Source organism: Halteromyces radiatus (assembly GCF_025201355.1).
Source record: "Halteromyces radiatus strain CBS 162.75 chromosome Unknown BX664scaffold_3, whole genome shotgun sequence".
In the NCBI taxonomy this organism is placed as follows: Eukaryota; Fungi; Mucoromycota; class Mucoromycetes; order Mucorales; family Cunninghamellaceae; genus Halteromyces; species Halteromyces radiatus.
The window spans coordinates 2,630,568-2,657,797 of record NW_026251689.1 but is presented as its reverse complement, the minus strand read 5'-3'; the positions used below and the strand labels follow the sequence as shown (position 1 = coordinate 2,657,797).

At 32.4% G+C, this 27,230-nt stretch overlaps 13 protein-coding genes and 2 non-coding genes across 15 annotated transcripts; 7 read left to right on the top strand and 8 right to left on the bottom strand.

The window, feature by feature from the left end:
* Positions 1–300: 300 nt before the first annotated feature.
* Positions 301–1,552, top strand: BX664DRAFT_295286 (RmlC-like cupin domain-containing protein). The gene is made up of 4 exons (XM_051542140.1): positions 301–405; positions 477–560; positions 639–760; positions 869–1,552. Exons 1-4 carry the CDS (start codon positions 333–335, stop codon positions 1,478–1,480), a joined length of 891 nt encoding a protein of 296 aa, XP_051401950.1. The 5' UTR covers positions 301–332; the 3' UTR covers positions 1,481–1,552.
* A 499-nt stretch (positions 1,553–2,051) lies between these two features.
* On the top strand, positions 2,052–3,743 carry BX664DRAFT_329858 (mitochondrial carrier domain-containing protein). Its single transcript, XM_051544875.1, has 5 exons — positions 2,052–2,215; positions 2,316–2,612; positions 2,682–2,950; positions 3,014–3,121; positions 3,179–3,743. Exons 2-5 carry the CDS (start codon positions 2,464–2,466, stop codon positions 3,454–3,456), a joined length of 804 nt encoding a protein of 267 aa, XP_051401949.1. The 5' UTR covers positions 2,052–2,215; positions 2,316–2,463; the 3' UTR covers positions 3,457–3,743.
* A 96-nt stretch (positions 3,744–3,839) lies between these two features.
* On the top strand, positions 3,840–4,963 carry BX664DRAFT_384918 (uncharacterized protein). Its single transcript, XM_051549210.1, has 5 exons — positions 3,840–4,015; positions 4,110–4,127; positions 4,192–4,293; positions 4,409–4,529; positions 4,652–4,963. Exons 1-5 carry the CDS (start codon positions 3,905–3,907, stop codon positions 4,789–4,791), a joined length of 492 nt encoding a protein of 163 aa, XP_051401948.1. The 5' UTR covers positions 3,840–3,904; the 3' UTR covers positions 4,792–4,963.
* Positions 4,964–6,227: 1,264 nt separating this feature from the next.
* On the bottom strand, positions 6,228–7,203 carry BX664DRAFT_364976 (60S ribosomal protein L16; the record flags this gene model as incomplete). Its single annotated transcript, XM_051548445.1, has 3 exons — positions 6,228–6,679; positions 6,780–6,918; positions 7,186–7,203. The coding sequence occupies 3 exons, from the start codon at positions 7,201–7,203 to the stop codon at positions 6,228–6,230; spliced, it is 609 nt and encodes a 202-aa protein (XP_051401947.1).
* Positions 7,204–7,548: 345 nt separating this feature from the next.
* Positions 7,549–9,469, bottom strand: BX664DRAFT_329850 (uncharacterized protein). The gene is made up of 7 exons (XM_051544874.1): positions 9,211–9,469; positions 8,906–9,110; positions 8,793–8,841; positions 8,657–8,701; positions 8,228–8,597; positions 8,028–8,110; positions 7,549–7,963 (listed from the first exon to the last, which is right to left on the bottom strand). The coding sequence occupies exons 1-7, from the start codon at positions 9,449–9,451 to the stop codon at positions 7,655–7,657; spliced, it is 1,302 nt and encodes a 433-aa protein (XP_051401946.1). The 5' UTR covers positions 9,452–9,469; the 3' UTR covers positions 7,549–7,654.
* A 76-nt stretch (positions 9,470–9,545) lies between these two features.
* On the bottom strand, positions 9,546–9,619 carry BX664DRAFT_t53. Its single transcript has one exon. It is a non-coding gene; the product is annotated as a tRNA-Asn (tRNA).
* A 741-nt stretch (positions 9,620–10,360) lies between these two features.
* On the top strand, positions 10,361–11,567 carry BX664DRAFT_364975 (PQ loop repeat-domain-containing protein; the record flags this gene model as incomplete). Its single annotated transcript, XM_051548444.1, has 7 exons — positions 10,361–10,399; positions 10,505–10,569; positions 10,646–10,752; positions 10,814–11,094; positions 11,162–11,221; positions 11,277–11,363; positions 11,505–11,567. The coding sequence occupies 7 exons, from the start codon at positions 10,361–10,363 to the stop codon at positions 11,565–11,567; spliced, it is 702 nt and encodes a 233-aa protein (XP_051401945.1).
* Positions 11,568–11,646: 79 nt separating this feature from the next.
* Positions 11,647–13,024, top strand: BX664DRAFT_278501 (Alpha/Beta hydrolase protein). The gene is made up of 4 exons (XM_051541408.1): positions 11,647–11,938; positions 12,016–12,126; positions 12,195–12,299; positions 12,410–13,024. The coding sequence occupies exons 1-4, from the start codon at positions 11,689–11,691 to the stop codon at positions 12,967–12,969; spliced, it is 1,026 nt and encodes a 341-aa protein (XP_051401944.1). The 5' UTR covers positions 11,647–11,688; the 3' UTR covers positions 12,970–13,024.
* A 438-nt stretch (positions 13,025–13,462) lies between these two features.
* Positions 13,463–15,068, bottom strand: BX664DRAFT_108583 (uncharacterized protein). The gene is made up of 5 exons (XM_051539691.1): positions 14,940–15,068; positions 14,718–14,840; positions 14,383–14,639; positions 14,214–14,321; positions 13,463–14,073 (listed from the first exon to the last, which is right to left on the bottom strand). Exons 2-5 carry the CDS (start codon positions 14,788–14,790, stop codon positions 13,570–13,572), a joined length of 942 nt encoding a protein of 313 aa, XP_051401943.1. The 5' UTR covers positions 14,791–14,840; positions 14,940–15,068; the 3' UTR covers positions 13,463–13,569.
* A 43-nt stretch (positions 15,069–15,111) lies between these two features.
* BX664DRAFT_329834 (uncharacterized protein) lies at positions 15,112–16,289 on the bottom strand. Its single transcript, XM_051544873.1, has 4 exons — positions 16,150–16,289; positions 15,724–16,077; positions 15,273–15,655; positions 15,112–15,212 (listed from the first exon to the last, which is right to left on the bottom strand). Exons 1-3 carry the CDS (start codon positions 16,232–16,234, stop codon positions 15,420–15,422), a joined length of 675 nt encoding a protein of 224 aa, XP_051401942.1. The 5' UTR covers positions 16,235–16,289; the 3' UTR covers positions 15,112–15,212; positions 15,273–15,419.
* Positions 16,290–18,374: 2,085 nt separating this feature from the next.
* BX664DRAFT_t52 lies at positions 18,375–18,447 on the bottom strand. Its single transcript has one exon. It is a non-coding gene; the product is annotated as a tRNA-Met (tRNA).
* Positions 18,448–19,531: 1,084 nt separating this feature from the next.
* Positions 19,532–20,446, bottom strand: BX664DRAFT_329830 (40S ribosomal protein S13). The gene is made up of 3 exons (XM_051544872.1): positions 20,360–20,446; positions 19,858–20,267; positions 19,532–19,708 (listed from the first exon to the last, which is right to left on the bottom strand). Exons 1-3 carry the CDS (start codon positions 20,369–20,371, stop codon positions 19,675–19,677), a joined length of 456 nt encoding a protein of 151 aa, XP_051401941.1. The 5' UTR covers positions 20,372–20,446; the 3' UTR covers positions 19,532–19,674.
* Positions 20,447–20,832: 386 nt separating this feature from the next.
* Positions 20,833–23,423, top strand: BX664DRAFT_278497 (uncharacterized protein; the record flags this gene model as incomplete). The annotated part of the gene is made up of 5 exons (XM_051541407.1): positions 20,833–21,064; positions 21,185–21,298; positions 21,470–21,821; positions 21,910–22,529; positions 22,620–23,423. 5 exons carry the CDS (start codon positions 20,833–20,835, stop codon positions 23,297–23,299), a joined length of 1,998 nt encoding a protein of 665 aa, XP_051401940.1. The 3' UTR covers positions 23,300–23,423.
* Positions 23,424–23,569: 146 nt separating this feature from the next.
* Positions 23,570–25,682, top strand: BX664DRAFT_329826 (MAS20 protein import receptor-domain-containing protein). The gene is made up of 5 exons (XM_051544871.1): positions 23,570–23,776; positions 23,844–24,029; positions 24,110–24,453; positions 24,544–25,131; positions 25,236–25,682. The coding sequence occupies exons 1-5, from the start codon at positions 23,653–23,655 to the stop codon at positions 25,620–25,622; spliced, it is 1,629 nt and encodes a 542-aa protein (XP_051401939.1). The 5' UTR covers positions 23,570–23,652; the 3' UTR covers positions 25,623–25,682.
* Positions 25,683–25,685: 3 nt separating this feature from the next.
* BX664DRAFT_329825 (uncharacterized protein) lies at positions 25,686–26,203 on the bottom strand. The gene has a single exon (XM_051544870.1). The coding sequence runs from the start codon at positions 26,131–26,133 to the stop codon at positions 25,828–25,830; it is 306 nt and encodes a 101-aa protein (XP_051401938.1). The 5' UTR covers positions 26,134–26,203; the 3' UTR covers positions 25,686–25,827.
* Between the last annotated feature and the right edge of the window lie 1,027 nt (positions 26,204–27,230).

The following is a 27,230-nucleotide window of genomic DNA, read 5'->3' as shown; positions in this document are numbered from 1 at the left end:
CCATAGGGAATTTGTAATGATTGCAGGGTCACACTTATAATCAAGATCACCTGATAATATTTAAAATGGACTATTGAATGACCCTTTCAAAAGCAATGTAATAAAATACTAATGATGATTCAGGAGTGAAGAAAACTAACCAATAGGAGTGGAGAATTACAAATCCTGCACATTAGTAGTGGAACGAGTTTTTGACTAAGTGCTTACAATTATCGGAAACTGAAATTGAAGGAAAAGATATAAAATGGGGTTTTCCCATTCTTCGGTTCGTTTTTCCCAGTTTTAAAAAAAAACTACTTTCAAACTTATTATTATACCTATTCTTTCTTATCATGGCTTCTGTTACAAGATCTATTGTTAAATCAGTCCTCTCTCGTGAACAAATGGACGGTGTTGGTGCAAGAGGTAAATAAGAAATTATATTGTCATTATATATTTTAATTTTAATCAACTATTTTTTTTTGTATTTGTTTTAGTTTATCGTTCTATTGGTACCCAAGCTCTACGCAATTTGGATCCTTTCTTAATGTTGGATGAATTCGATGTTGAACCTCCTGCAGGTAAAGTACATTACAAATAAAAAAAAAAAGCATATATAACCACATATATATTAACATAATATTGTTTTAAAACAATAGGGTTCCCTTTACACCCTCACAGAGGATTTGAAACTGTTACTTACCTATTGGATGGGAAATTCCAGCATGAAGATTTTAAAGGACATCGTGGACTTCTTACACCAGGTTGTTTACAATGGATGGTAAGTGAATAGAAAAGGAGAATAGTATAGATTTTACGATCAACTCACCCATACTATTCGTTTTTTTTTTTTTTTTTTTTTTTTTTGTATCTATTCATCGGAATATAGACAGCTGGACGAGGCATTGTTCATGCAGAATTACCAGTGAAGGGTCAAACCGAAAGGGCACATGGATTACAACTATGGGTGAATTTGGCAAGCAAAGACAAGATGATTGAACCAAGTTATCAAGAATTTCCTGCTGACAAAGTTGTAAGTGTCTCACCAACACCAGGTTTGGATATCAAAGTTATTGCAGGTGAATCTTATGGTACCAAAAGTCCAGTCTTTACTCGTACACCTACTATGTTTATTGATGTCAAGATGGCCAAGAAAGGACTCACTATGGAACAATCCATTCCTGCCGATTTCCGAGGTTTTATCTATACATTAGAAGGAAAGGCTTCTTTTGGAGGTTCCAAACATGTTGCTGATGCTCATCATACTCTTGTACTCAGTGATGAAGGTACCACTATTCCTGTAGAAGCACTCTCTGACAACTGTCACTTTGTTATTATTGCTGGTCGACCTCTCAACGAACCTATCGTACAATATGGTCCATTTGTCATGAATACAAAAGAAGAAATCTATCAAGCTTTTGCTGATTATGAAAGAGGTCAAAATGGTTTTGAAGGTGCAAACGAATTTGTATCTGAAATTGAAAAGGATTGGAAAAATTAGATGATTCTTTGTCTATCTCGTTTTGGTTGGATGGTTCATATAGTATATAGTATTATTTTTATTGTATTTTTAGTGTTATTTTTTATTTTTATTTTTATTTTTATTTTTATTTTTTAATATTAGATTTTGTGTCTTTTTTTTTTTTGTGAATAAATAATGGTATTCTTTTGATATCAAATCTTTTTCCCTCTACTGAAGAATGTATGCTTTCCTTGAAAGGCAAGTGACACAAAGGAAGTTTGTCTTTCATCTAAATGGTAAAATTATCAACATAAGAGAAAAGAAAGATAACAAAATGGATGAATATGAATAGTATTTTTATTTATACACAACACAAACAGAGAAAGAGAGAGAGAAACATCATCATATTATTTGAAAAGACGATGAATCTGGATGTTATTTTAGGTTTGTTCCTGGGGAATGACCAGGGCAAGAGGCTTGTCAATTGGATTGGATAGGAAAAAAAAAAAATGCCAAATCAAAATCACTCAGGCGGTGTCTGAATTGTCCCCTAAAAAGAAAAGGACAAAACATCCTAAACAAAAAACTTTTTTTTCTTTTTTTTTTTTTTTTTTTTTCTTTATTCTTCCCTTCCACTTTTCCCTCTATGACAACGACGATCCAATCAAATACCTACATGGCCTTGGAACATAACCAATCCACTGCTGCGACTAAACAACCCATTGTACAACTCAAGAAAGATTCTCGTTCTTATGTTCACTTTATCGCAGGAGGGTAAGTATAAAAAAAAAAACCCTCCGTATGTCATTTTTTTTTCTTATATTCTATTTACTAAACTGCAACGATCTTTTTATTTTTTTTTTTATTTTATTAGTGTGGGAGGGTTAGTAGGTGCTGTTTGTACTTCTCCTTTGGACGTTGTGAAGACTCGATTACAAGTAAGTTTAAAAAAAAGAATAGTTTTGACAGCCGCCACTTGATCATTGACATATTTCTTCATTCAGTCTACATTTTATCAACAAATGCCAAAAGCCACTAGTGTACATACCAATCTTTTATGGGGTCACTTTGTAGAAACTGGACGATTGTTAATCAGAATCAAACAAGTGGAAGGTTTACGAGGTTATTTCAAAGGACTTGGACCTAACTTGGTAGGAGTGATTCCAGCAAGGTAAAATATATATATATATATATATATCTACTTTAAAAAGAAATTAATAGAACTATTTTTTTTTTTTAGATCTATCAATTTTTATACCTACGGCAATGGTAAAAAGCTATATACAGAACTCAACAATGGCAAAGAAACTCCTATTGTACACTTATTATCAGCAGCAACAGCAGGTTTAGTGACTTCAACAGCAACTAATCCTATTTGGGTAGTAAAAACAAGATTACAACTTCAAGGACAAAATCGACGATATAAAAACAGCTTGGATTGTGTCTTGCATATAATACGTGAAGAAGGTGTTCGTGGATTATATAAAGGCATGAGTGCTTCTTATTTAGGTAAGGAACTTAATATTAAAATTTGATCAATAAGTCTGACTGATTTGTTATATATATATTTAGGCGTTGCGGAAGGTACAATTCAATGGGTTACTTATGAACATTTGAAACGGAAATGGGCTACACCAAAGAATTTATCAACAAATACTATTGGAGGAAAAAGTGCACAAGGTAAATAAAAAGAATGGTTGAAAAACAAAAAGTACTGATTAATATATTTTATATTAGAATGGATGGGAAATCTTGGTGCAGCAGCAATTTCGAAATTTGTAGCAGCATGTATATCATATCCTCATGAAGTGGTACGTACTCGATTAAGACAACCTGCGGAAAATGGTGTGATCAAATATACCGGATTATGGCAATGCTTCAAATTAGTATGGAAAGAAGAAGGATTTGTAGCTCTTTATGGTGGTATGTCTGCTCATCTTATGCGTGTGGTACCAAATGCTGCTATCATGTTTTTCTGTTACGAAGCCATTATTCATAATTTTGGAAAATCATGATTTGATTGTTCTATTCTTCATTTACATCATTTATCCCCCTTTTTTTTTTCTCCTCCAGCATCCATCAACGATTTTATATAGCTTTACATAGATATCACCTTTTTATTATATATATATACAGTCATTATCATCGCCTTTTGTATACAGCCCTTTCATTGCTCTATTTTACTTTTTATTATTCATTATTCATTACCACTATTATTATTATTTTTTTTATCATTCACTCAATAAACCCTCTTTTCTTTTGAAATGTATTTGTTTTCATGTTCCTTTGACTTCAGTTCAATCCATATTCACTCCAACAAATTGGAACCCAGTTTGCCCCTTTTCAAAAATTGGGTTTTCCATTCTCGTCATTTCTCTGTCTCTCTTTCTTCTCTTTTTTTTTTTTTTTTCTCATATTTTTTCCTTGTACTATACATAAACATCCATTGTCTATTTTATTATTATGAATGCCAATACACAATCTACTTTGGAAACATCTACATTCCCATCACCAGAATCCCTAAATTCTAGTCCTCGTTCAGACTTTAGAAATGCCACTATTGAAAATCACTGGGTAAAAAAAAAAAAGTTACAAATTATTAGTCAAGATGGTCAAAGTTTTGTTACTCACCTGCTATCTTTACTTGATAAAAATATATATTCTTTAGAATGATCCTCCAAAAAAGGTAAGAAAGAAACTATATATCTGTATTCATCAAATTCACTTTGTAATTCTCTTACTGATAATAGATCTTCCACAAGACAAACCATCAGGATGACGATGGTCTCGATAAAGAAGAATTGAAAACTCGATTAACGATCCTTGTTGAAACCTGTCGTACTGCTTTTACTGTAATACACAAAAAGAATGGAAAAAAGAAATTGAAAACGCTGACAGTTTTTTTTTTTTTTTTTTTTTTTTTTTATGGTGTATTACCATTATTATTTATACTTTTAATATGAATAGACTGGACCCAATAAACGAATCGTTGATGATACTTCCAAACGAGTTCAAGTCATGTTAAAGGAAATAGATGATGAAAAGGTGACCAATAATGTGATTATATCGATCAATGAACTTTGCCGAGGTAAGTTTCTATCAAATCTTCCTCTCTCCTTCAAATCATACTTCTCCTTTTTTTATGACACATTTTCCCTATGATGACTTTATTATTCACTATAATTATTATTTAAATATACCTTTATGTAGGTTTAGAAGAAAAGGACTGGGAAAAAGCATTGACTCTTCATCGTCAATTGATGACTACCGAATATGAACGTCATGGCTCTTGGTTATTAGGACTCAAACGACTGATTGATCTTTCTGAGAAGATCCCTTCTTCATCATAGATTATCATCTCCTTTTTATCCTTATTTATTTATCATTCCTCCCATTTTTATGAACCACTAGTTGGTAGTTTTATTATTCTCGTCACCTTTTTCTTTTTTATCTTTATATATACATATATTTCCATAGACTATAATAATAATATAATAAAAAAGGAAGATTCAAGTCTTACAGAATACTTTCGAATGATCATCGTGTCACTACTATTATTTTATCTTCTTCTTTCCACCTTCCAAATTAGGAATCCTCATGCTACTGTTTTTTTTTTCTCATAAGAATTGGCAGAGAGGAATAGATAGTTTGCTAATGAATAATATGGTTTGCCGGTGAAAAAAAGTGTGATTTGAATTGTGTCATATCATACCAAAAAGAGAATACATAGAAATGAATGGAAAGAGAAGTATGGTAAGTAAGGTCTTTCTATTTTTTTTTTTTTTAATATGTACTTACAACTGAAGTTTAAACATCGCAGGTTTTTGCTACCCGGATTAAGCATATAGCTCAGGCATAGAAAGAAATGGAATGATGCTAGATGATTCGCCATAATCGTCCTCCATCTTTTTATTCATTGGGTTGACACGCAGTTTTGAATCACTCTTGATAGCCAAGTTTCCAAACCTTTCTAGCCACCAAATATGAGCCAGAATCTTTTTTTTTTTCAAATGATATGTCATGATAGTGAAGTAATATAAAATAAAAGAAAAAAGTATAAAGAAAGAGAAGAAAATGTAAAGACCAAAAAAGCTTATTTATAAGAAAATAGGTTTTTTGTGTCCAGGAGTAAGAAGTTGCCAATACTAGATTCGTAGTGATCCGATGATGATTGGTTCATTTATGAAGAGAAATAAAAAAAAAAAAAATAGGTCTTGTTCTTGGAAACGACCAATTCATTAATATAAATACATCCCGTTATATGATTATCTAGTTCTAAAAAAAAAAAAAAGCTGTCAATACTCATTTGTCATCGGATGATCATTATCTATCAAGTCATCATGATGATAGGTAGTACTAACGTATACATACAAAACATCATAATAAAATAGCTTAGACAACAAAATATTTTATTCAGACAAAAGGTATTTTTACAAAAAAAAAAAAAAAAAAAAATAGAGACAAATAACTATATAGTAACAATAATAAAAACATTATAAAGAATACATACAATACTGATTACCGCAAATATAGTCAAACCCTAATGCAAACAACTCTCTAACCATAACGCATAAAAAGAAAAAAATAAACACGCTTCACATGGAAAAAAACCAGTAAATGATTTCAATCCATCCTCCAAATTTCTCTCCCTTCCTACACAATACATAAATAGGATCCCATTAAATGACAATAGAGAATGAGGCCGTTTATTTTCTTATTTTGTTTTATTTTCCCAAATAAGCTTTGATTCTAAACTAAAAACGAGAAAAAAAATCAAAAAAACAAACTAATAACCCAAAGTGGCAAGAGAAGAGTTGATTTCCTTGATAGCATCGGCCTTGGATTCGACAGCCTTCTTTTGGATAGCAACCAAAGCTTGCTTGCGTTGATAATAAGCGGCAGACTTGGCCTTGCGTTTGTCTTCGAGCTTGGCAACAACATCTTGGTACTTCCAGCCAACTTCATGAGAGATACGACCAATGGTGGTGTACTTGCGTCCAGGCTTAAGCTTCAAGACACGAAGAGCATCGGGCACAACAACACGCTTAACACGATCATAAGGAGGAGGAACACCTTCAAACAACTTGATACGATCCAAGGCAGCAGCACCACGGGCAGTCTTGTGAGGAACCATACCACGGATAGCCTTGTACAAGATACGAGAAGGAGCACGGAAATGGAAGGCACCACGGTTGGGATTCACAATACAACGCTTGTTGAGGTAAGCATGGTACTTCACTATATAATAATAATAATAAAAAAAAATTAATTTTCTATATGATCCTTTTCTGTCCCTTCTATTTTTTTTTTTTTTAGTTCCATCCTTTCTTATCCTTACACTTGTTACGGAAGAATTCACCAGAAACATTGAGGGCTTCACAACGAACAACAACAACCTTTTGGCCATTGAGAGCTTGCTTGGCGATAATGGAGGCGAGACGACCGAGAAGATGACCCTTGCCATCAATGACAACAACCTATCATAAAATAAAAAACAAATGTCATGGTCAGTTTCAATTCGTCTTGTATATTTCCTTTTCTTTTTCTATCCATCTATTGTTCGTTATGGTTTTGAATGACTGAATATCCGTAGAGATATAACCTCTACTTGTAATGGACTCGACATGGTTGAAGAAAACGAGTTGCACGAATAAAATACAATATATCGAAACCAGATAATGTCGTAGCGATAGATAGATAGAAAAAAAGGAAGACGGTTTATGTATCGTATATATCGTCCGTACCTTTTCAAAAGTCGACATGATAATGTTACAGGGAAAAGAAGAGAAAGAAAAAGGAAAAGAAGAAAAAATTCTTTCAGTTCGTCTTTGCCCATATTAAAGAAAACATGTGGCTTACAGCGTTTGAGCCAATAAGGTTTGGGAGGGAGTTTAAAATGTTGAAGTTTTTGAGTATTGTTCATGAAAAAAAAAAAAAAAAAAAAAAAGATCCAAAAAGGAACCAAACGATTTTTTGGTCTCCGTATATAAACTATGATAGATCAAAATCAAGTGCAGTAAAATAGAAAAGCTTGAAATATTATATAGAAGGTGTCATCCGTTATTCATCATCTATCATTTGATAAATTCCATTCAATATCTAGTAGGCAACCATCAATCATCATTTACTTTAATAGCATTTATTTGTACAAAGTGTATAAAAACAATAATAATAGATAATAAATATATATATATATATATAACAACAATAGATCTATCTAGTCAATTGTCGTATCCTTTCTTCTTCACGCTCCCGTCTTTTTTCATCAAAAAAGTTCCGTATATCCTGTTCAGTCACTACTTGACCTGATTCTTGAAATCGTCGAAGGAAAGGCATGAGTTGATCCGAAAGGTTTTGATAGAGTCGCAATCCATCCAATGCTTCCACCCGATTCATTCGTCCTAGTTGTTCCATACCAATTTGTAATAATGATTTGCCTGCATCTTCATCATCTTCTGGTTCAAACGTCTTTTCTTCTTTTAAGATAAATTCAATCTTATCTTGCTTGTATCGTTCGCTACACTAATTCATTGAGAAGAGAGGATGAATATACGATTTCTCTAAAAAAAAAAAAAAAAAGTATTACCTTTGGACAGTGGCATAATCCTTCACGCCATCCATCTGCCAGGAAAAGTTCCATCATTTCGTCACCTGTCAATATATCACACACTAGTACAATAGAAAAGAAGCAGTAGAAGAAGAAGAAGAAGAAGAAGAAAAAAAAAAAAGGAGGAGGTTGAATAAAAGACAAATATGTTATGCTGTTTCTTTCTTCGATGTTCCTACCATTTTTGCAATCATCACATTTCGGTTTCTTTATATCCACTTGATTATCATCTTCTGGTGTTATTTGTTGATCAAATGCATCATTCCAATTCCGTTTGATGGTGTTGCTACTTGTTAAGATATCGGTAGTCTCCAGAGATGCATCGCTATTTGTTGAATCATTGGTGTTGATAAGTTTATTCGTGTTTTGATCATTTTTACTTTGAGGAGTTGCTGAAACAGTAGTTGTCGGTCGGATCCATCGATGAACAGGCTTATCAGGAGTACATACTCCAATACTGAATCTTCGATCCACGTTGGCAAGAAATGGGTGCTTGGTGACACATTCACGACAAATATAGCTTTCAAAATCTTCAATGTCTTCTGGAATCTAATAAAAATGTGACTTTAATAACTAATCCGTATCAATATGGAGATTCAACTACTTACGTTTCCAATACATCGTTCATGAAACCAATCTTCACATAGAGCACACTATATAAGGAGAAGCAAATAATAAAAAAAAGATCGTATGTTAAAAAAAAAATTACCGTCATCAACATTTACATATCGACTGCAACATTACTTGATACATAGTTTCTTCCTCCACTGAAGGATCATATAATTGATCACACCTATAAATAATAGAATCTATATTAGTATTATCATTATTACACTCCATATTTTATTTAATAATACCTGCAATAGCGACCAACAAAATTATGATTATATTGATTTTCGTCGTTGACAGATTCATTTTTGGTTGGAGAAGAGAGTTCACATGCATGTTGACCAAACTTGTTGTTCACACCACAATCACATCGAAAGTGTCGTTTTGGGAATAATTCATATAGATCATGATCCGCGTGGCAAGCAATGGAGCAACTATAACACATACCACCTACTTGAATGGAAGTAAAAAAGAAAAAAGAAATTATAAAATAAAAAAAAATAAGAATTCAAATCATATGTCTTTCTTTTTTTTTTTTTTTTTTTTTTTTTACCTTGGGTAAATGTATCTGACCTTGTAGTCGTTTTTGTTACTAGATCTTTCGCGTCATTGTCGTCGTTGTCATTACTATGGGCTGAACATGTTTTGCAGGCAAAAAGAGGTTGTCGTATATAACCCAAATCAAATGTACACTTTTCAAACTTTCCAGGTAAGGTTTCTTGAGCATCGCGTTCTAATTGTTGTTGTTCATCAAGAAAATCGACTGCAGTAATAACATCTTTCATGTTTGGCATCTATTCAAAAAAAAAAAAAAATAAAATAAAGGAAAGAAATGAAACAAAAAAAAACTGACTTCCAATTTTGCTTTTATAGTTTACAAAAAAGAATCGCCCCCAGGTAGGCTCGAACTACCAACCTCCTGATTAACAGTCAGACGCGCTAGCCAATTGCGCCATGGAGGCGAAGTTGAAATTTTTTAAAGAAACAACATTATATATCCTATCCTAATTTCAGCCAATCAGCGTCGAGTATTCGTGATCTGGTGCTACATCAAAATTCCTGTTGGAGTTCAATCACGCGTTTCGATGACGATTATGCCTGCGGGTCTTTTTTTTTTTTTTTTTTTTTTTTTTTTTTTTTTTTTTTTTTTTTTTTTTTACCCCTTCTCCCCTTTTTCCCTTTTCTTTATTCTCTCTCTTTTTTTTTTTTTATCTCTTTTTACTTTGATTTTTTATATATACTTTTATACCTTTTTTACTATATTTTTCTTTATCTTCAATATGCACTTATTTTTGTCTTTGTCTGACTCTTATATTATTCCTTTTGATTGTTACATTCCTTCATTACATTCTTACTTCATTTATTTGAGTAAGATACGTTTCGGCTCATATAGTAGTACTATCTGTTGTTATGATGACTTGATAAAAATGCTCATGTGTGTAATAGAATATATGATCTATCTGTAGGTATCACAAAAAAAAAAAAAGAACCTTAGTTACCATATTTCTCTTTTTTACTCATTTCTGTATATTCTATTTTTTTGGTGCCCTTTTTTCACCTGCAAACCATATGTCTATCACCAATTCTTATGGAAAAAAATAACAGTATTTTATACTCCGTCACTTCTGTTAAAAAAGGGTCGCATATTTCCTTTTTGTTCTCGCTTTCTCTACCTTTCTTTCTTATTGTCCACAACAATTTATATGAATGCATGGGACTTGTTATCTGAACTACTGGGATGGGTAAGTAACACTATATATATAGAATTATCTCTCATATTATATTCATTTATATACAGAGAGAGACATACATTTATTGACCTTTTTTTTTTATTTTATTTATTTCAGAGTTATTTTATAGCTTGGTCTTTCAGTTCCTACCCTCAGTTATATCTGAATTGGCAAAGAAAAAGGTATTAAAGTTAATAAACTTAAAAGTACAAAACATCATTGTACTCACCTGATATCGTCTTTTTTTTTATTATTCAGTGTCCGTGGATTGTCACTTGATTACCTTTGTTACAGTATCCTTGGATTCTTAAGTTATACGGTATTCACTCTGGCGTTTTACTTTAATCAAGAAATTCAAGATGAATGTAATTAATAATAGTTATATTTCATTTTTATACTCTATTAATAATGTTTTTATTCTTATAGATTATAAAAGGCATAACTCGGAGAATCTTGTTCAATTCAACGATGTAGCCTTTGCTATCCATGGTTTAACTATGTCACTATTATTACTATACCAAACATACATCTTCAAGGGAAACAAACGACATCTCTCCTCCATTACAGCAATGGTGACATGGTTGACATGTATGGGCGGTTTATTATTATGGTTTGCTGTTCATTATGGAAATAGTGAATGGATTCATTTGATGTATTATCTCAGTTTTGTCAAACTCGGTTCTGATGCCTTGAAATTCTTACCTCAGGTAATAATATCAAATATCAATGATGATGCCAAGAATTGATGATATATTTTTTTTTCTTCCTTAATAGATATGGCTTAATTATAAACGAAAATCAACTTTAGGCTGGAGTGTACACCTGATTTTACTAGTAATCTATTTTCTTATTATAACTTAGAATATTTGCTAATCCTTTTGTTGTTTAGGATACACTGGGTGGTATTTGTTCGATCATTCAACTTGTAGTGGATGCATATATTGCAAAAGATTGGAGTGGTATCTCAGGCGATTTAGTTAAATTGTAAGTGAAATATAATATTATGTTTTTTTTTTTTATTTCCTTTTTTTTTTTTTTTCTTATTAGGGGCATGGGTATAATTGCTATATTTTATGGAATGATATTTTTGACTCAACATTATATTGTTTATCGCAAGGCGCAGGAAGAGGAAACTCTACTGATTGGTGATCAACAATATCATCGTCGGTACGGAATTTGAAATTATAGACACTTCTTTTGAAAAATAAAAAAAAAAAAATTGGTTTTTTCTCTTGTTTTTTTTTATTTTTGTATCCCCTTTTTCTTTTATCATTCACTCAATTCTATATGCTACACTTTGAATGTCGTTAGAGTCTTTTCGTCATTGGCTTATCAACTTTTTACTGAAACTCATCTTCGTTTCTAGAAGACCCATTTACAGTCGATTCCTTATCTACTTTCTCTCTTTTGTCGTTGAAGGGGTGGACAATACTTGGTTACTACCTGATAAATCTAGAGGGCTTTGGATTGGTAATGGTATCTCTTCTGACAAGAAAGAATCTTTAACTGATCGACTGGCTAAAAGTGATGTTGTTCTACTATGGATCCCAGGTAAAAGACATCTTAATTGGAGAAATGCTATATATTCCTTTTTACTTCACTGACATTCTTTTTTTTTTTTTTTTGAGGTGGTGGATTTCGTTTTGATCTTGGAGGATTATACCATGCTACTTTTATTCATTGGCTCAAGAAAATGAACGCAAAGAATATCAACTGTACCATTCTTCTATCTTCCTATCGTAAGTTATTCTTATTTGTATAATTCTTCTTTCTAAACACTTGTATTTTGTTGAATTCTTATTTATAGGTCATTGTCCCGAATATCCATTCCCTGCCGCCTTGGAGGATCTTTCTTCTATTCAACACTATCTTTTAAATGATTTGAATGTACCAAGAAACAAGCTGATCTGGGGTACGATAATTGAAAGAGGACTAAAAAAAAAAAAAAAATGCCAATCTCGTATAATTGATATGTTTGAGGTAACTAATGATGATTCTCCTTTTTTGCTTATCTTTCTCTAGGTGCTGATGATGCGGGTGCGGTTATTGTATTAGATACCCTTTACTACAAGATAGAAACAACTCAATTACCACATGGATTACTACTTTCTTCACCTTATATTGGATTGGATGCTGGAGGCAAGTCATGGCAAGAAAACAATGGATTAGACTTGATTACGGAGGGTGCTGTCAACAGAATGGAACAGGCTTATTTCCCTGAATATGACAAAGATATCAATTACCGGACATTTGACGATGATGATGATGATCTACCAAGACCATCTATAAATAAGATAAAGCCATTAGGATATCTTGATACTATTGATGACAATTTCGCCAAATATTTACCATCCAAAATACTGGTGACTGTGGGCGGGAAAGAAGTGTTACTGGATGATGCTGCATGGTTGGTCAAGAAAATCAGGGAATCAGGTGGATTGGATGTCACTTTGCTACAGTCCCCTGGTCAAGTACATCTTAGTACATTGTTGGGACCTCCTTTTGTACAAGATACTTCTGAATGGAATCGTACTTTGGATCAATGGACTGAATTTATACAACGCATGATTGTGAATAAATAATGCCTTTCTTTATAGTTTAATACAGTATGTTAGTTTTTTTTTTTTTTTTTTGGTGATTACTGTATAGTATGATTATTCTTATTTTCTTTTTTTTTTTTTTGAAATAAAAAGTGAACCTTTGTATTTGATTATGAAATATATGAATCTTTTCTTTTTCTACAAAATATATATTATACATTGATTTTAAGATATCTGACCAATGGCTGGTATTAGTGCATTAAACTTTTTTTTTAAAAAAAAAAAAAAAAAAAAAGTTGTGTTGTTCGCTATAAAAGGAAATTTAACTCTAAAGCATGCCTGTCAAATCATCAACTAGTTGGTCTTTTATCTTGACTATGATTGTTATTTTGCATTGTATCTACCATTACCATTCTTCCATTGTCATCATGGCAATTATTACTCATGGAATTTTTGATGACCAAAAACCATTGTAACAGAAGGGAAAAAAAAAATATTAACTGGAGCTAAATGTACTCATAGAAGTAAAAATAAAAAGAGGTATATTTTTTTTATTATTTGAGGACAAATGAATAATCACATATGCACTAAAAAACAAAATGATATAATAGATAAATGAATAAATAGATCAATAAACTAAAACTAAATAAGATGATGAATTTGTTGTTGCTGTTGTTGATGATGATGATGATGATTGAGGAATTGGAGATCGTTATAGTCTAGTAGAGCTGTAGAAGTCGGATCAGCATTGATATCTCCAACAGGAAGAGATGAAGAGGAATAGATTGGAGGATTTGATACAGTGGCAGGTGCTGGGGCTTTAGAAGACGATGATTCCCATTCTTTTCTTCGTTCATACCTTTCTTGATCCAAGGAAAGCCAGTAACCGCAAAACAAGTCCCAGTTGTCAGGTCCATGAGCATTGACAGTACGTTCAAATTGATCCTGAAGCTTATCCCATTTGATTTTAGCGTTTCGTTTTTTCAGATCCTCTAAATGTTTGCGTAAAAAAGCATATTTTCCAGTGATCAGTATCTTTTCTCTATCAGATAGCTTTTCCCATCGACTTTTTCCTAATATCAAGTAGCACACCCTTCCAATTGGTTGATCCCATTTCTCTGTGTTGTAGTTTTGGAATCGAAGTAACTAATACAATAAATAAAAATCATTTTTTTGGACGGAAAAATAGTAAAAAAAAAAAAAAAAAAAAAAAAAAAAAAAAAAAAAAAAAGAGAGTTTGAAATCATTCCTTTTTTGAATACAATATCCATATGCATGAATCTTACCTGTTTTTTGGTTTTATTGCGCACTTTTTCCAATTCTTGTTTGAAATAATCCGCTGCAATACTAAGAGAGGATGGACTGAGACCATGACAGTGTTCTTGTAAATATTCCTAATAGTAATTAAAAATAAATGTTGGTAAATGCAAACATATTTCTCATAATCAAACATACCAATCGATCGCTTTCACTTTCAATAATCATTTTCCCGTCAAATGACATAAAGCATTGTTTTGCGGCTTCCTTCACAGCCAGAATTTCCACTTCGGTTAGCTTGGTATCTGATGATGTGATATTATCTTCAACGCTATTTGAGTTGTTGTTGTTACTAGTATTGTTGTTGGGAGAATTCGCAAGTGATGTAATAGACGGTGATGATTGTTGGGATATAGTACCGTTGATGTATTGATCAAAAAGACTTTGTCGAGCATCTAAAAAAGAATGATGTATTAAAAAAATGGATGAATTTAGATAGAAGCGTATGTATATAAATAATGGTGTTGATATACCTGTGTCCACTTTTTCATTCAAAGTACCAGCAATCATATGTATACGGGAACCTGTAGTTGCAGACATAGCCATAAAAGATCGACTAGATGAGGTGGTGGTTGATGCGGCACTGATATAAATGGCTACATTAGAAAGAGAGATAGAAAAGCATATCAAAAATGTGTGTTTTGAAACAAAAAAGAAAAGGAAATAACTCCCCCCTTTTTTTTTTCTTTCTTTACCACTACCATTGCTTGAATGTTTACCCCAAGTAACAATAGACGGAGTATCTTGATGACTAAAAAAAAAAAAGAATTAATTAAACATTGGTCCTACATCATAGAGAGAGAGAGAGAGAGAGAGAGAGGGAGGGAGAGAGAAAAAAGGGGGAGAAGAGATAACATCACCGTTTACCTTTCAGATTGGTTTTCTGTGTTTACTTGTTGAAGAGCAAGCTTTTCTGTTGGCTTGATTTCTTTTTTGTTGTTGTTGTTGTTGGTATTATGAGATGATTTCTAATATATACAAAAAGATAATATAAATAATCATCATTATACACTATTAGATGAATTTACCTTTCCAGATTTCTTGACCCATTCTTGCTGAAAAAGCTTGACGGCAAAAGGTAAAGATACATTTTCAGTTGGTTTTGATGGTGAACGCAATAGGGAAGACTATGGTGCATCAAGGTGCATAAATAAATAATCAGTTTCATTATACTGTCAGCTGATTGCGATTGTTAATGATAAGATTACCAAAATGATGTCTATCGATAAGTTATCGATTTCGTTTCCTTTTTCTTTTTCTTGATCGTATGTCTGCCTTGCACGTTCCTTGACAAATTGAATAGGGAAATGCATATATTGTCGATAAAGTTCTAATTCTTGTTCCTTTTCCAATAATACTTGTTGAAGGTCCGTTAGTTGTCGTTGAAGTGTCATGAGTTTCAGTATATTTTCTATAATAAAATAACATCAGCATATAATTGGTCTGAATATAATATCAATTAATTTTCATATTGTCTACCTTCATCGTCATGTCGTAGCCACTCGTTGATATCATCAGGAGATGAAACTCCTGAGTCTTGGAAACTAGATGGAGAAAAAGTTAGACCAGCATTTTCAGGTTGTTCTTGTGGTTGAATATCATAGCCACCAGGGTTATGATCAGGATTAAAAGCACTAAGCGATACGTTATCGTCGTTGAGTAGAGGTGTATGTTGTTGCTGTTGTTCTTGTTGTTGTTGTAGTTGTTGTAGTTGTTGCTGTTGTTGTTGCTGATGTTGTTCACGTCGTTTCTTTGGTGCTGGTGGTCGTCTAGATTGAGTAGTAGATTGTGTTGACACTGATGATGCATATTTATGCTTTATCCCTATTGAGGCTAATTAAAGAATGAATATTAGTTAGTTTCATGATATCTTATATACTTGAATTCTATTAAAAATAAACTTACAAGGATCGTTGTTATTTTGATCATCGAATTGGTGGTAACTACGTTCAAGTAAATCGAGTAAATTAAAGTCATCATTATTATCCATAATTGTAGCGATGGTAGTTTATTGAGTTATTTCTTTAAAATTTTATTAGGAAAGGGGGAATAGAAGAAAATGGAAAAAAAAGGTTCGTTCACGTTCTCTTTTCTTTATAGGGCTTTCGATACATTTGAGAGCGTTTTAGAACTCCTACCCCACTTTTCGCTCCTTTTTCATGACAATGCGCTCACAAAATGGACTGATTCTCACAGATTATTATTTTAGTAGTACAAACTGGATTTTTTTGCGTGACACGCAAGGAACTATCTGATGATCATTTCAGTACTACTTTTTTTTTTTTTTTTTTTTTTAGCTATTCAATCAATAGGAAGTACAAAAAAAAAAAAGGTGTGATATCTACGATTTGAATGAATACTGGAAAAAAAAAAAAAACGTTTTAGCCAAATCTAAGAAAAAAGTGTAATTTATGCAATCTAATCGTACCTATTTACAGAACAATGTCAAAATCAAACCCTAAAAGGATATCATTCATGAGTTTAATTACACTTACCGTCTATTTATCGTAAAAGATTACACTTACTGGATAATAATTGAACTTTTTTTTTTTTCTTTTTTCTTTTTTTTTTTTTTTTTTTTTTTTATATGTGTACTCTACTGTATATGTCTGTACAGTGAGGCTCAGATGTAGTATTGCTAACGGATGTATGATTTCAGCATTTTGAAATAAATAGTGGAATCTCATTAACCGAAAAAGGAAACGTCACTTTTGTCTAGTTTTTCGAAAATGTTCTTAGGATTACAGTATCTGGATCATAAAGTGTGTTATTTCCTTTCTTTATTCTTTGTTATTTGATGAAATCATAAAGAACAACAAATGAAATAAGATAATAAAGGGAGAACAATATTATCTTTTGATACAATATTAATGTCAACATAAATTAGTACTATGAGAACATGAAATCATAATCAATCACTCAATCGCCATCATTCAATTTTCCATGATTCAGTAATCATTACTTGAACATCGTTATCTAATCATCATCACTTGATTAGCATTATTTTATTAGCATCATTTTATTCAATCATCAAGATGCAGCATTAGATGATCACCATCACTGATTCTTTCCTTCTATCAACATAGCACTATTTTAGTTTATACCAATAAAAAGATGTCATTAAACCTAATCATCTTGGTCACTCTCTTACAGTAAAATCATCATCTGAGGTTTTATCTCTATCAATCATCCAAATTATTATTCGGTCATCAAGTTTATTCTTCAAGCTTTTTTTCAGCTATATTATTTTTGTTCTTTTTTATAAAAGAACTGGTGCTCACTACAACAAATCATCATTGATATTATTATCATCAAAGTATCAATCACTCATCTTCCAAATTATCGTCCACTTAAGATTACAAAAAAAAAAAAAAAAAAAAAAAAAAAAAAAACTTATGTTAAATAAAAAAAAAAATAGAAACTTTATCCATTGTTCATTTTATCCTGCATCACAACCACCATCACTTCATGAATTTTCGTTCATCGAACTCCAGGACCCACCTAACTGTCGTTCAGCAAATATCTCGTCCATCATAGTTTTTATCAGTCGTATCAGCGTATTTTGTAACGATATGCGTAAAATAAAATTAAAGAATGCATTCACAAATAAAGAATAAAAAAATACATCGTAAGATGGAATCAATTACATTGACGTGTAATAAAGTAGTAGGAATAAAAATAAAAGTTTTATTAAATAAAAATATAACTACTAAAGACTACTAATTGATATACTATAACTAAAATTGTTATAAAGAAAGGAAAGAAATAAAAAAAAAAGAGTAAAAAATTACAGCATATCTAAAAAATAAAAAAAAAATACGGACTTTGAAAATCATTATGCTCATGGTCCATAATCACTACCAAGGAAGATACATATCAATGTAAAAACACTCCAGGGCAGCTATCATAATTAAATCATTACACATATGATGATAATATCACATCAATAAGAAATAAAATACTAATAAGATTATACGCCCTGTATAATAACAGTATTGCGAACCAAAATAAAAAAATAAAAAAAACTTGGTCACCTACCTTAAATATAGTATGATGATATTATATTACGTATCACTCATCACGTAGTGAGTCACTACGTACTTATATATGATCAGCAAAAAAAAAATAAATGCTCGCTAGCAGGATCGAACTGCTGACCTTCAGATTATGAGACTGACGCTCTACCAACTGAGCCAAACAAGCGATTGTTTCCCGGAAACTGACAAGTAATATATCAATCTCAAACTCGGAGATACGGCTATTATTTAACCGATTGGATGACAATTGTCGAAAATAGCCGGTTTGTTTTGATTGGTATTCTGACATTCAATTTTCGTGCATTTTTTCTTTTTTTTTTTTTTTTTTCATCTATATTTTAAGGTACTCTTTTTTTTTTTTTTTTTTTTTTTCTTGTCATCGACTTTCCATTGAAAATGATGCCACGAAATGCAATGGTTAGTTTATGTTCTTCTACCTAATTCTTATATAATATTTTTCTCTAATTGATATTCTACTTTGCCTTCGTTATTTACAAGATTTTTTTGTCATCAAGCTAAATGAATCTTCCGTGTGTACAAGGTTTGTTAAAAAATAATAAAATAAAAAAAAAAAAAGCAAACTTCATGTGTCTTCTTTCCACTAATGTACTTATTGTAATTATCATTTTAACTTTATAGAGAATGTTTGTACCTTCCTTTAGTGTGTATAATATATACAGTAGTGTATTCTTTTTTTTTATTTTTATACTTTTTGTTTGTATGTGTACACTGTATATACTGTATATCAATAAAGTGTAGTTGTTATTTATACCATGTATGGAATTGTGAAGAAAACGTATACAGTGGTATCAGGAGATATGATTATGAACAATGATGATGGAATAATTACTATGATGGATGATAATTATTTGTGATCACAATAAAAATTAATAGATATACCGTAGAATGACAAGATAATTTTTTTTTTTTTATTTATTTGATTAAAACTAAATAATAGAACTAAGAGACTAATTAACCAACTAATATAAAAAACTAGTCAAGGAAAAGATTCTTGATTTCTTTTACTTCTTGTTATCCTCAGACAGTGTGAATACAAACCTCACATAAACAGTTTCGAGGAGAGATATAGAGTCATCACAGGATAAGAGATAAAAGAATAAGATTCTTCAAATAACTAGCGCACACCTGAAACCTAATATCCATATATCAACCTTCAAAAAAAAAAAAAAAAAAAAAACATAAAATAGAAAAAAATAAAATAAAATAAAAACAAAAGACAAAATATGACAACGGTTGTAAAAAAAAAGTAGGTTCCTTTTATTGTGACCATAACACCATTCGACAATACTAATCCAGTAAAAAAGAAAGAGAATCATAGCACAAAGGAAGGGAAGACAAAAACCAATAAGCCAAAGGAAAGCAAATATTTTGCTTAAGCAACCATAGTGGAGGCAGTAGCGGATTCACTATTAGAAAAAAAAAAGAAAAAATGGGTCAAGGAATACAGACAATTACCGAGCAAGATCATAACGATCAAACTCTAGACATAATGTCAATATAGTATAAACAATAATAATATCATCATCACTATATATAATCAAATAAAAAAGGATACTATTTCCAGTTGGGAGGCAATTGGCCAGAAGTCTTGTAGTAACGAGCGAGACGGTGAATACGAGATTCAATGAGAATCAAACGGTACTTGGAACCCTTGTCCTTGCGGTTGCGTTCCATATGCTTGCGAATGGAGACAGCCTTCTTGATCAAATGGTACAAATCTTCAGGGATTTCAGGAGCAAGACCGTTGGACTTGAGGATACGAAGGATCTTGTTACCAGTGACACCCTTGACTTGAGGAATACCATGAGAATCACGGAGAACAACACCAATTTGGGCAGGGGAGAGACCCTTCTTAGCGTTCTTGCAGATCATATCGACAACTTCTTCGGGGGAAGTCTTGACCCAAGAAGGAGGAGTGCGGCGATAAGGGAGGGCACTGCTAGAGATACCCTTACCAGGAGTGTGCTATAATAATAATAATAATAAAATGTGATTAATATATTATATTATATTAATAATAATAATAATAATAATAATAATAATAATATGTTTATTACCATACGACCCATATTGATTAGATTGTTTTTGAAAAGTGAGAGAAAGAAAGTGTAAAAGGAATTCAGAAGTGAAAATTTTTTTTAACGTCCAAGATTTTTCATTCAGCGCCTGATTGGAAACCGAAGGCAGTCCATATAAAATTTTTTTTTTCCTTTCTTTTCCTAATAGTAAGAATTATACTTCAATATCAAATCCATATAAATAAAATCAAAAAAAAAATAAGTTATCATCATATATCTAGTTGATTTTCTTTTATTACCATGTTTTTGATTATAATCAAAGGGTTTATACTAATGAAGGACATGTAAAGACTAGACCAAGCCACTATCCTGAGTTTGAATCCATGTCTGTGTATGTGTGTTTTTTTTTTTTTTCCCTCCAATCGCGCCCCCATTTTTCAATTTTTCCATCTCTCCTCCCTCTTTTTTTTTTTTTTTTATTATTGTCATTGTGTATGCGCACAATAAAATAAATGTCAGCCTCTCCGGAAACGTCGCCTTTTGACCAAAATCTTTCAGAGTTATCAGATAATGAGCATTCAACACCTTCTGTACCTCGCATCAAACTCAAAATACGTTTGAATCCTATACCTTCTCCATCCGACTTTGACCAGGATGAAAATACTACAAGGAAACACAAAAGGAAAAAGAAACGATCTCACAAGAAACATAAACACAAGCACTCTGAAGGGGAAAATCAACAACGTCGCCAAAGTGAACTACTTGATATTGATGATCAACATAACGATAATGATGATGATGACGAAGATGAAGACTATCACAATACGGAGGAGGAAACCACTTTAGATAGTTCTCGCTCTTTAGATGACAAATATGCCGAATATCAACATATGCCAGTAGGTGGAAAACGACCTTTTGCTATGCTTCAACAACAACAATCATATACACAAGGTGATGATAACATGGATGAAGACGAAGGTGAAGAAGATTACGACGACAACTTTGACGATGATAACAGCCATACATATCAACCATCCACATATGATGATCGGGTCTACACAGAAGATGATGACGACGACGACGATGATGATGACGACGATGATGATGACGAAGAGCGAGAAGAGAATGATACAACAATGACAACGTCAGTAGATGAATTGGATACTTATCATCCTACCGATGTCACAACAGCAGCCAAGAAAAGCAAATCTAATCGAACCAGCAGTAAACCAGCATCAACAAAGTCGTCAAAAACAGCAAAGTCAAAAACCAAGTCAAAAACAGGGAAACGATCAACAAAGGATACAAAGACAGTAAAACCATCAAAGAAACGTGGTCGACCTACCAAGAAAGCACAAGCAAGAGCAGCATCTTTATCTTCAAATGCACCAGCTTTATCAACACAACAACAGCATCATTATCATGGTACTCAGACAGGCAGCAAGGATCATAAAAAGGATTTGAAATCCACTTGCTTGAAATTATGGGAAACTTTATCAAAGTAAGTATATCTTCATGAACATACTTTTTTTTTTTTTTTTTTTACTTATTTTTATTGATCGATGAATTAATATTTTTCTTATTGAAAGGCGCGATGCTTATGGATTCTTTCTGGAACCTGTCAACACCAAAATTGTTCGAGATTATCTCTCTGTGATCAAACGACCTATGGATTTCTCAACACTGCGACAAAAGATAGAAAACGACAAATATAAGACTATGGATGATTTTCGAAAGGATTTCTTACTGATTGTTCAGAATGCCAAATTATATAATGCACCAGATACGATATATTGGAAAAGTGCAGATAAATTGGAAAACTATGGTGTCAAGGCTATTGAACGTGCAGAAAAACTTATACATGAACCATCCACAACCCCACATCAAGCATCTGGGTCTTTCTCGACTTATTTGGGTAATCGACAATATTCTTGGCAACAGGAACAAAAGGCTGTAGCGTCGCGAAAGGAATCTACTGCTATCAAGGAAGAAGAGGTGGATATCTTGGGATTGGATGGACCAGCAAGAAAAGCAAGTCGTGTTGATTCAGAAAGGACGACAAGGGAACCTAGTTTGGATACACAATCAAGAGCAGCGACACCTTTACGACAACAACAACAACAACAAGCAAAAAAGAAAAAGAAGAAGAAGATGACTGATTCTGGTGTGATTTATGGTCCTGATGGATCTATTCATGCTATTGGCGGAGGTAAATATTCAAGAGTTAATTTATATAACTTTTTCATCCTCATCACTCAATCCATGTCTCTCTCTTTTATATATATATATATATATATAGTTTATGATCTTCGTTCCTTGGTACCTTCAAAACATGCATTCTCTGATCCACCTTACCTCACAACAGTTAATCCACAAGCATTACCTTCAGCATTCTATCAACCAAACCGATCTATTCATGATGATTGGGCCAGCCATAAGCATTTTATTCAACCTGCCGTATTTTGTGATTATGGACCATTTCCCTTTACAACATTGGGCAACAGTACACCAGCGATGTTTTATCGACCTCAAGATGCTCAGTATGTATATCCGTTATATGGTGATGATGGAGGTGAAGCGTATTTGAAAAGTGTATGGCAATTCATGGGTGATCTTGGACTTGATGACAAAGCGACACTTATCTCTCGTCATATTACACTTGGTGGTTGGGATGTGATGACAAGTGTGATCAACAATATGGACAAGGTGATGATGGATGATGATATTGATGTGGATGGTAATCATGATGATGAATCAATATTAGTGACGACTGAATTTGGTGATGTGGATGTTGGATCTCTTTTAAAAGAATTGAAACAAAATGATGACAAGAATAATCAAACAAGTCATATCAAGGCATCTTCTGAATCAGCAACAACAACACCTATGAATTCATCTACTACTCTTACTTCTTCAACAGTACCACAAGAAACGACTCCTCAACCAACTACAACTATGAGTACTTCATCAACTCAATGATTGTTTTTAATTTCTTTATTGATTTCCCTTACTTGTAGATAGATTATTTCTTATTCTTATTATTTTATGTTTGTATATACCAATTGGGAAAGATAGAAATAAAAACCTTTTTTTTTTTTTTTTTGTTGTCATTCAGCTGTTCAGGTAGAAACAAAAAAGTGGGGAGAATCTCGGAAAGACAAATGACACAAATGTATGCATTTTTTCTCTTTTATCCGACTTTTTCGACACTAAAAAAAAAAAAAAAACACTTTTCAAGCACCGTTTTGTTTATTATTATTATTTTTTTTATTTTTTATTTTTTTGTCTTTTCTTTATTTTGACAAGGATACTCTCTTTTGTTTTATTTTATTATGCCTTTACAATCGAAGCATGTTGCCTATATAGCTGCCGGTGTGGCTGTTACTGCTGGTGTAGGATATTTGATTTATTTTGATCAAAAACGTAGAAGTGATCCCAATTTCCGTAAACAACTCAGTAAGTTTGAATTGAAAACTATTTGAACTATATTTTGTTCATATTCGTGTTTTTTTTTTTCCAATAGAAAAGGAACGCAAGAAGTTGGCTAAGAAAGAAAAGGTAGAAAAGGAACAAGCTGAACAAGGCATTAAGGAATTGATCGATCAAGTTGTGGCTATGGCTAATGCTGAAACTCTTCCTACCTCACCTGAAGAAAAGGAAAAATATTTCATGACTCAAGTTGCTAAGGGTGAAGCTCTTTGTACACAAGGTAAAAAAAAAAAAAAAAACAATCATCATCTAAAAAAAAAAAGAGGGAAATATTCAATGATTTTTTATTCTTTATAATAGGTCCTAATTATTATCAAGCAGCAGTACTTCCATTCCTTTTGGCATTAAAGGTGTATCCTACTCCTTTGGAATTGATCATGATCTATCAAAAGACTATTCCTGAACCTGTCTTCCAAATTTTGGTGACCATCATGGCTAAAGAACAAAACAATCGTGTCAATGCCTTTTATGAACAATTCCCTGGTGCTGAATCTGGATTAACTTTAGGTGAAATTCCTGTGGGCAAGAATCCAGAAGGAAAGACTATCATACGTCGTGGCTTGATGGCTGAAAAGGAATTTGCTGAAGGTGATGTTCTCTTTACTGAAGTTCCCTTGGTTTCTGCCTTGTACCCTAATTTGGAGGTAAAAATTCATCCATAATCTTTTTTTTTTTTTTTTTAAAAAAAATTTTATCGACTCATTTTTTTTTTTTTTTGATTGGTTATTTTATAGGGTGTATACTGTCATCATTGTTTAAAGTTTGTGGATGAACAAAACAAAACAGGATGTGATGATTGTGACTTTGTGATTTACTGTAGCAAGGAATGTCAACAACAAGCACAAGGATATCACAAGTATCTCTGTGGCAAGAACTTGAAGAAAAAGGAAGATAAGACTGAAGAAGAACAAGCTGCTATTGGTGAACCTGAAGATCAACAAGTGCCAACAGATGAAAACGAAACTGATGCAACTGTTGTGGCTTTCCGGGACTATGCACGTGAACACAATCAAATGTATCCTTTGATGATTGCTGAATTCTTATCTGCCATGGTGACTGAAGAAACTGAAAGAACTAAACGTGGAGAAGCCGAAAATAACAAGACATTCACTTCATGGGATCATGTTGATCGTTTCCGTTACCTAGATACTCAACCTACTGAAGCTACCAATCAAGAAATTAACTTGCTAACAAAATTATTAGATCCTAAGGTGGCTGGCATCTCTGAATTTTTATCAAATCAAATTTATTTAATGTTGAAGGGTAAACTTTTGTACAATGCTTATGCTATTGAAACTGCGGATAACTCTTTGGATATTCCTGTAAGTTGATACAATCTAGGAAAAAGAGAAAAAGGAAAGAGGCTTTGAAATACTTATCTTTTTTTTTTTTTTTTTGTATGGATATTTGTTACTTCTTAATATAGGCATCTCAAGAACATACTCGTGCTACCTCCTCGGGAAAGAAGAGTGTGGGCGCTGGGCTTTACAAACTAGCAACTTACCTTGGACAATCTGAAAGCGAAGCCAATTCAAAGGTGGTATTCCAAGATAACAATCATCAATTGACCGTCATTGCTACCAAGGCTATTGCAAAGGGTGATGAAATCAAAGCTTCTTATACACTACCGGTACCAACTTCGGCCTCTACTTCTCAAGAAAGACAAAACAAACCAGAAGAAAACAAGGTAGAAACTAAGGAACCTACAGTATCATCTGATGAAAAACATCAAGTCGAACAGGAAACACCTACATCATTATCATCATCAGCGGCAGCCACAACAAAAACAGAATTAGCAACTGAAAAACAATGATTGGATCCATTATAGTTAGATATTTTTTATTATATATCATATATATATGTATATATATATTTACAATTTTTTTTTTTAGAAATAAAAAATGATAGTTTATTTTGAATCAAAAACAATTAAATGATGATATTATATACAAAGATATTGATTATAATGAATGATATATAGGACAATGAATTGAATGAAAGAAATGAATATAGGGAGATTAAGAAGAGATAGTGAACATAGTATTAACATAATTGATGATTTTATCTTTAACAGATGGATCAGGAGTCATTACCAACGCAGTTGAGCTGATGGTATACATATTATCTTCATCCTCATCCAAGCCAATATCATTCATGCTTTCCAGTAGCAATTGAGTTGAGGGAGGGATAGTGGCGTCTTTTTGAAAGGTTGCGTCCAATGCAATGGCAAAAACATCTCCTTGTTCGTCCATCCATACTTGGGGCACAGGCGCGGCTTGCACCATCATCATTAAACAAGTAAATAATACGATAAAACGATGCATTTTATAATTGTTGGTGTAATAAGAAAAAGGTGTTTTTTTTATTATAAACAAAAAAAAAAAAAAGCCAAAACATTGTTTTCTCTTCCTTTTTATATTCTCTGACCAAAATAGTAAAAAAAAAAAAACTTTCCCGGAGTCTTAATGTGCAAAAAAAAGGGATAAAAATAACTTTGTTTTCTAGTTTTGCTTCAGCCATAGTAGCACAAGTCAAAAATGGAAGGAAGAAAGGTGAACGTTTGATCAAAAACAATCATCTAAATTTATCCCACATTCCGTTTGGCTTTAAGATGTCACCACCTCCTGGTTTATTTACAGGATGAAACAATCTATCAGATTTTGACAATGATATACTTTGAAACAGTTATTTGATCTACATCTAGTTTACCATTGTAGCTGTTTTTTTTTTATCAACGAAAGGTAACCTTTATAGATCAACATCATCATCACTAAACGCTGTCATCACTTTTATATATCATCAGCATTGTTAGGTGCCATCATCATTGGTCAACTATAGAAGTGCATTATAAGAATCATCATCATAAGTCACGAGCGTCACAAGATATCATCACATTGAAGCAACCAATTTTGTAAATGTATTTTATTTCTAGGACTAGCTAAATAACAAAAACTAACTAACAAAGTAATCAACCAAAGGGTATATACTAAGACATTGATGGATCAGAAGAAGATTTCCAATGTCTCAAAGAGTTCACAAATGAAACCCAGCGTTTCTGTTGTTGATGTGTGATTTGTTGTCCAGTAGAATGTCGTCGACCATGATAATCATTGTTGATGCCAGCATCATCATCATCATCATCATCATCATCATCAAATCGAGTACAAATCACCATTACCTTTTCATCAAAACTAACTTTTCGATGTCGTCCAGGAAGTGGTCTTTTGGGGATGTTTTTCCATAAATCTGTGGATGATGATTGGTGTGGTGGAATCAATGTCTCTTGGGTTGTTGCATGTTGAGAAGGTAATTTTTGTTGTCGGATGAAGGATAAAGGGGAATTGGCGGGTGCTTTACTATTATACCAAAAATAAAAAAAAAAAAAATGAAGGAAACAAAAAAAAAAAAATAAATCCTTATA

Excerpts from the sequence above, each read along its gene's own strand:
- BX664DRAFT_295286 (XM_051542140.1), top strand. The coding sequence starts at position 333 with ATGGCTTCTGTTACAAGATCTATTGTTAAATCAGTCCTCTCTCGTGAA. Across the intron at positions 406-476 it reads GGACGGTGTTGGTGCAAGAG|TTTATCGTTCTATTGGTACC; the intron begins GTAAATAAGAAA and ends TATTTGTTTTAG. Across the intron at positions 561-638 it reads CGATGTTGAACCTCCTGCAG|GGTTCCCTTTACACCCTCAC; the intron begins GTAAAGTACATT and ends TTAAAACAATAG.
- BX664DRAFT_278501 (XM_051541408.1), top strand. The coding sequence starts at position 11,689 with ATGTCGTTAGAGTCTTTTCGTCATTGGCTTATCAACTTTTTACTGAAA. Across the intron at positions 11,939-12,015 it reads TGTTCTACTATGGATCCCAG|GTGGTGGATTTCGTTTTGAT; the intron begins GTAAAAGACATC and ends TTTTTTTTTGAG. Across the intron at positions 12,127-12,194 it reads CATTCTTCTATCTTCCTATC|GTCATTGTCCCGAATATCCA; the intron begins GTAAGTTATTCT and ends TCTTATTTATAG.
- BX664DRAFT_329826 (XM_051544871.1), top strand. The coding sequence starts at position 23,653 with ATGCCTTTACAATCGAAGCATGTTGCCTATATAGCTGCCGGTGTGGCT. Across the intron at positions 23,777-23,843 it reads CAATTTCCGTAAACAACTCA|AAAAGGAACGCAAGAAGTTG; the intron begins GTAAGTTTGAAT and ends TTTTTCCAATAG. Across the intron at positions 25,132-25,235 it reads ATAACTCTTTGGATATTCCT|GCATCTCAAGAACATACTCG; the intron begins GTAAGTTGATAC and ends TTCTTAATATAG.
- BX664DRAFT_329850 (XM_051544874.1), bottom strand. The coding sequence starts at position 9,451 with ATGCCAAACATGAAAGATGTTATTACTGCAGTCGATTTTCTTGATGAA. Across the intron at positions 9,111-9,210 it reads GTCAGATACATTTACCCAAG|TAGGTGGTATGTGTTATAGT; the intron begins GTAAAAAAAAAA and ends CTTCCATTCAAG. Across the intron at positions 8,598-8,656 it reads ATGAACGATGTATTGGAAAC|ATTCCAGAAGACATTGAAGA; the intron begins GTAAGTAGTTGA and ends CATTTTTATTAG.
- BX664DRAFT_329834 (XM_051544873.1), bottom strand. The coding sequence starts at position 16,234 with ATGGATAATAATGATGACTTTAATTTACTCGATTTACTTGAACGTAGT. Across the intron at positions 16,078-16,149 it reads TCAAAATAACAACGATCCTT|CCTCAATAGGGATAAAGCAT; the intron begins GTAAGTTTATTT and ends TTCTTTAATTAG. Across the intron at positions 15,656-15,723 it reads GCTACGACATGACGATGAAG|AAAATATACTGAAACTCATG; the intron begins GTAGACAATATG and ends ATTTTATTATAG.
- BX664DRAFT_108583 (XM_051539691.1), bottom strand. The coding sequence starts at position 14,790 with ATGGCTATGTCTGCAACTACAGGTTCCCGTATACATATGATTGCTGGT. Across the intron at positions 14,640-14,717 it reads GAATGAAAAAGTGGACACAG|ATGCTCGACAAAGTCTTTTT; the intron begins GTATATCAACAC and ends ATTCTTTTTTAG. Across the intron at positions 14,074-14,213 it reads GCAATAAAACCAAAAAACAG|TTACTTCGATTCCAAAACTA; the intron begins GTAAGATTCATG and ends TTATTGTATTAG.
- BX664DRAFT_329858 (XM_051544875.1), top strand. The coding sequence starts at position 2,464 with ATGCCAAAAGCCACTAGTGTACATACCAATCTTTTATGGGGTCACTTT. Across the intron at positions 2,613-2,681 it reads GTAGGAGTGATTCCAGCAAG|ATCTATCAATTTTTATACCT; the intron begins GTAAAATATATA and ends TTTTTTTTTTAG. Across the intron at positions 3,122-3,178 it reads TGGAGGAAAAAGTGCACAAG|AATGGATGGGAAATCTTGGT; the intron begins GTAAATAAAAAG and ends ATTTTATATTAG.
- BX664DRAFT_329825 (XM_051544870.1), bottom strand. The coding sequence starts at position 26,133 with ATGCATCGTTTTATCGTATTATTTACTTGTTTAATGATGATGGTGCAA.
- BX664DRAFT_329830 (XM_051544872.1), bottom strand. Across the intron at positions 19,709-19,857 it reads TTGCCTCCCAACTGGAAATA|TGAATCCGCTACTGCCTCCA; the intron begins GTATCCTTTTTT and ends TTTTTCTAATAG.
- BX664DRAFT_384918 (XM_051549210.1), top strand. The coding sequence starts at position 3,905 with ATGAATGCCAATACACAATCTACTTTGGAAACATCTACATTCCCATCA. Across the intron at positions 4,294-4,408 it reads CCTGTCGTACTGCTTTTACT|ACTGGACCCAATAAACGAAT; the intron begins GTAATACACAAA and ends TAATATGAATAG. Across the intron at positions 4,530-4,651 it reads GATCAATGAACTTTGCCGAG|GTTTAGAAGAAAAGGACTGG; the intron begins GTAAGTTTCTAT and ends ACCTTTATGTAG.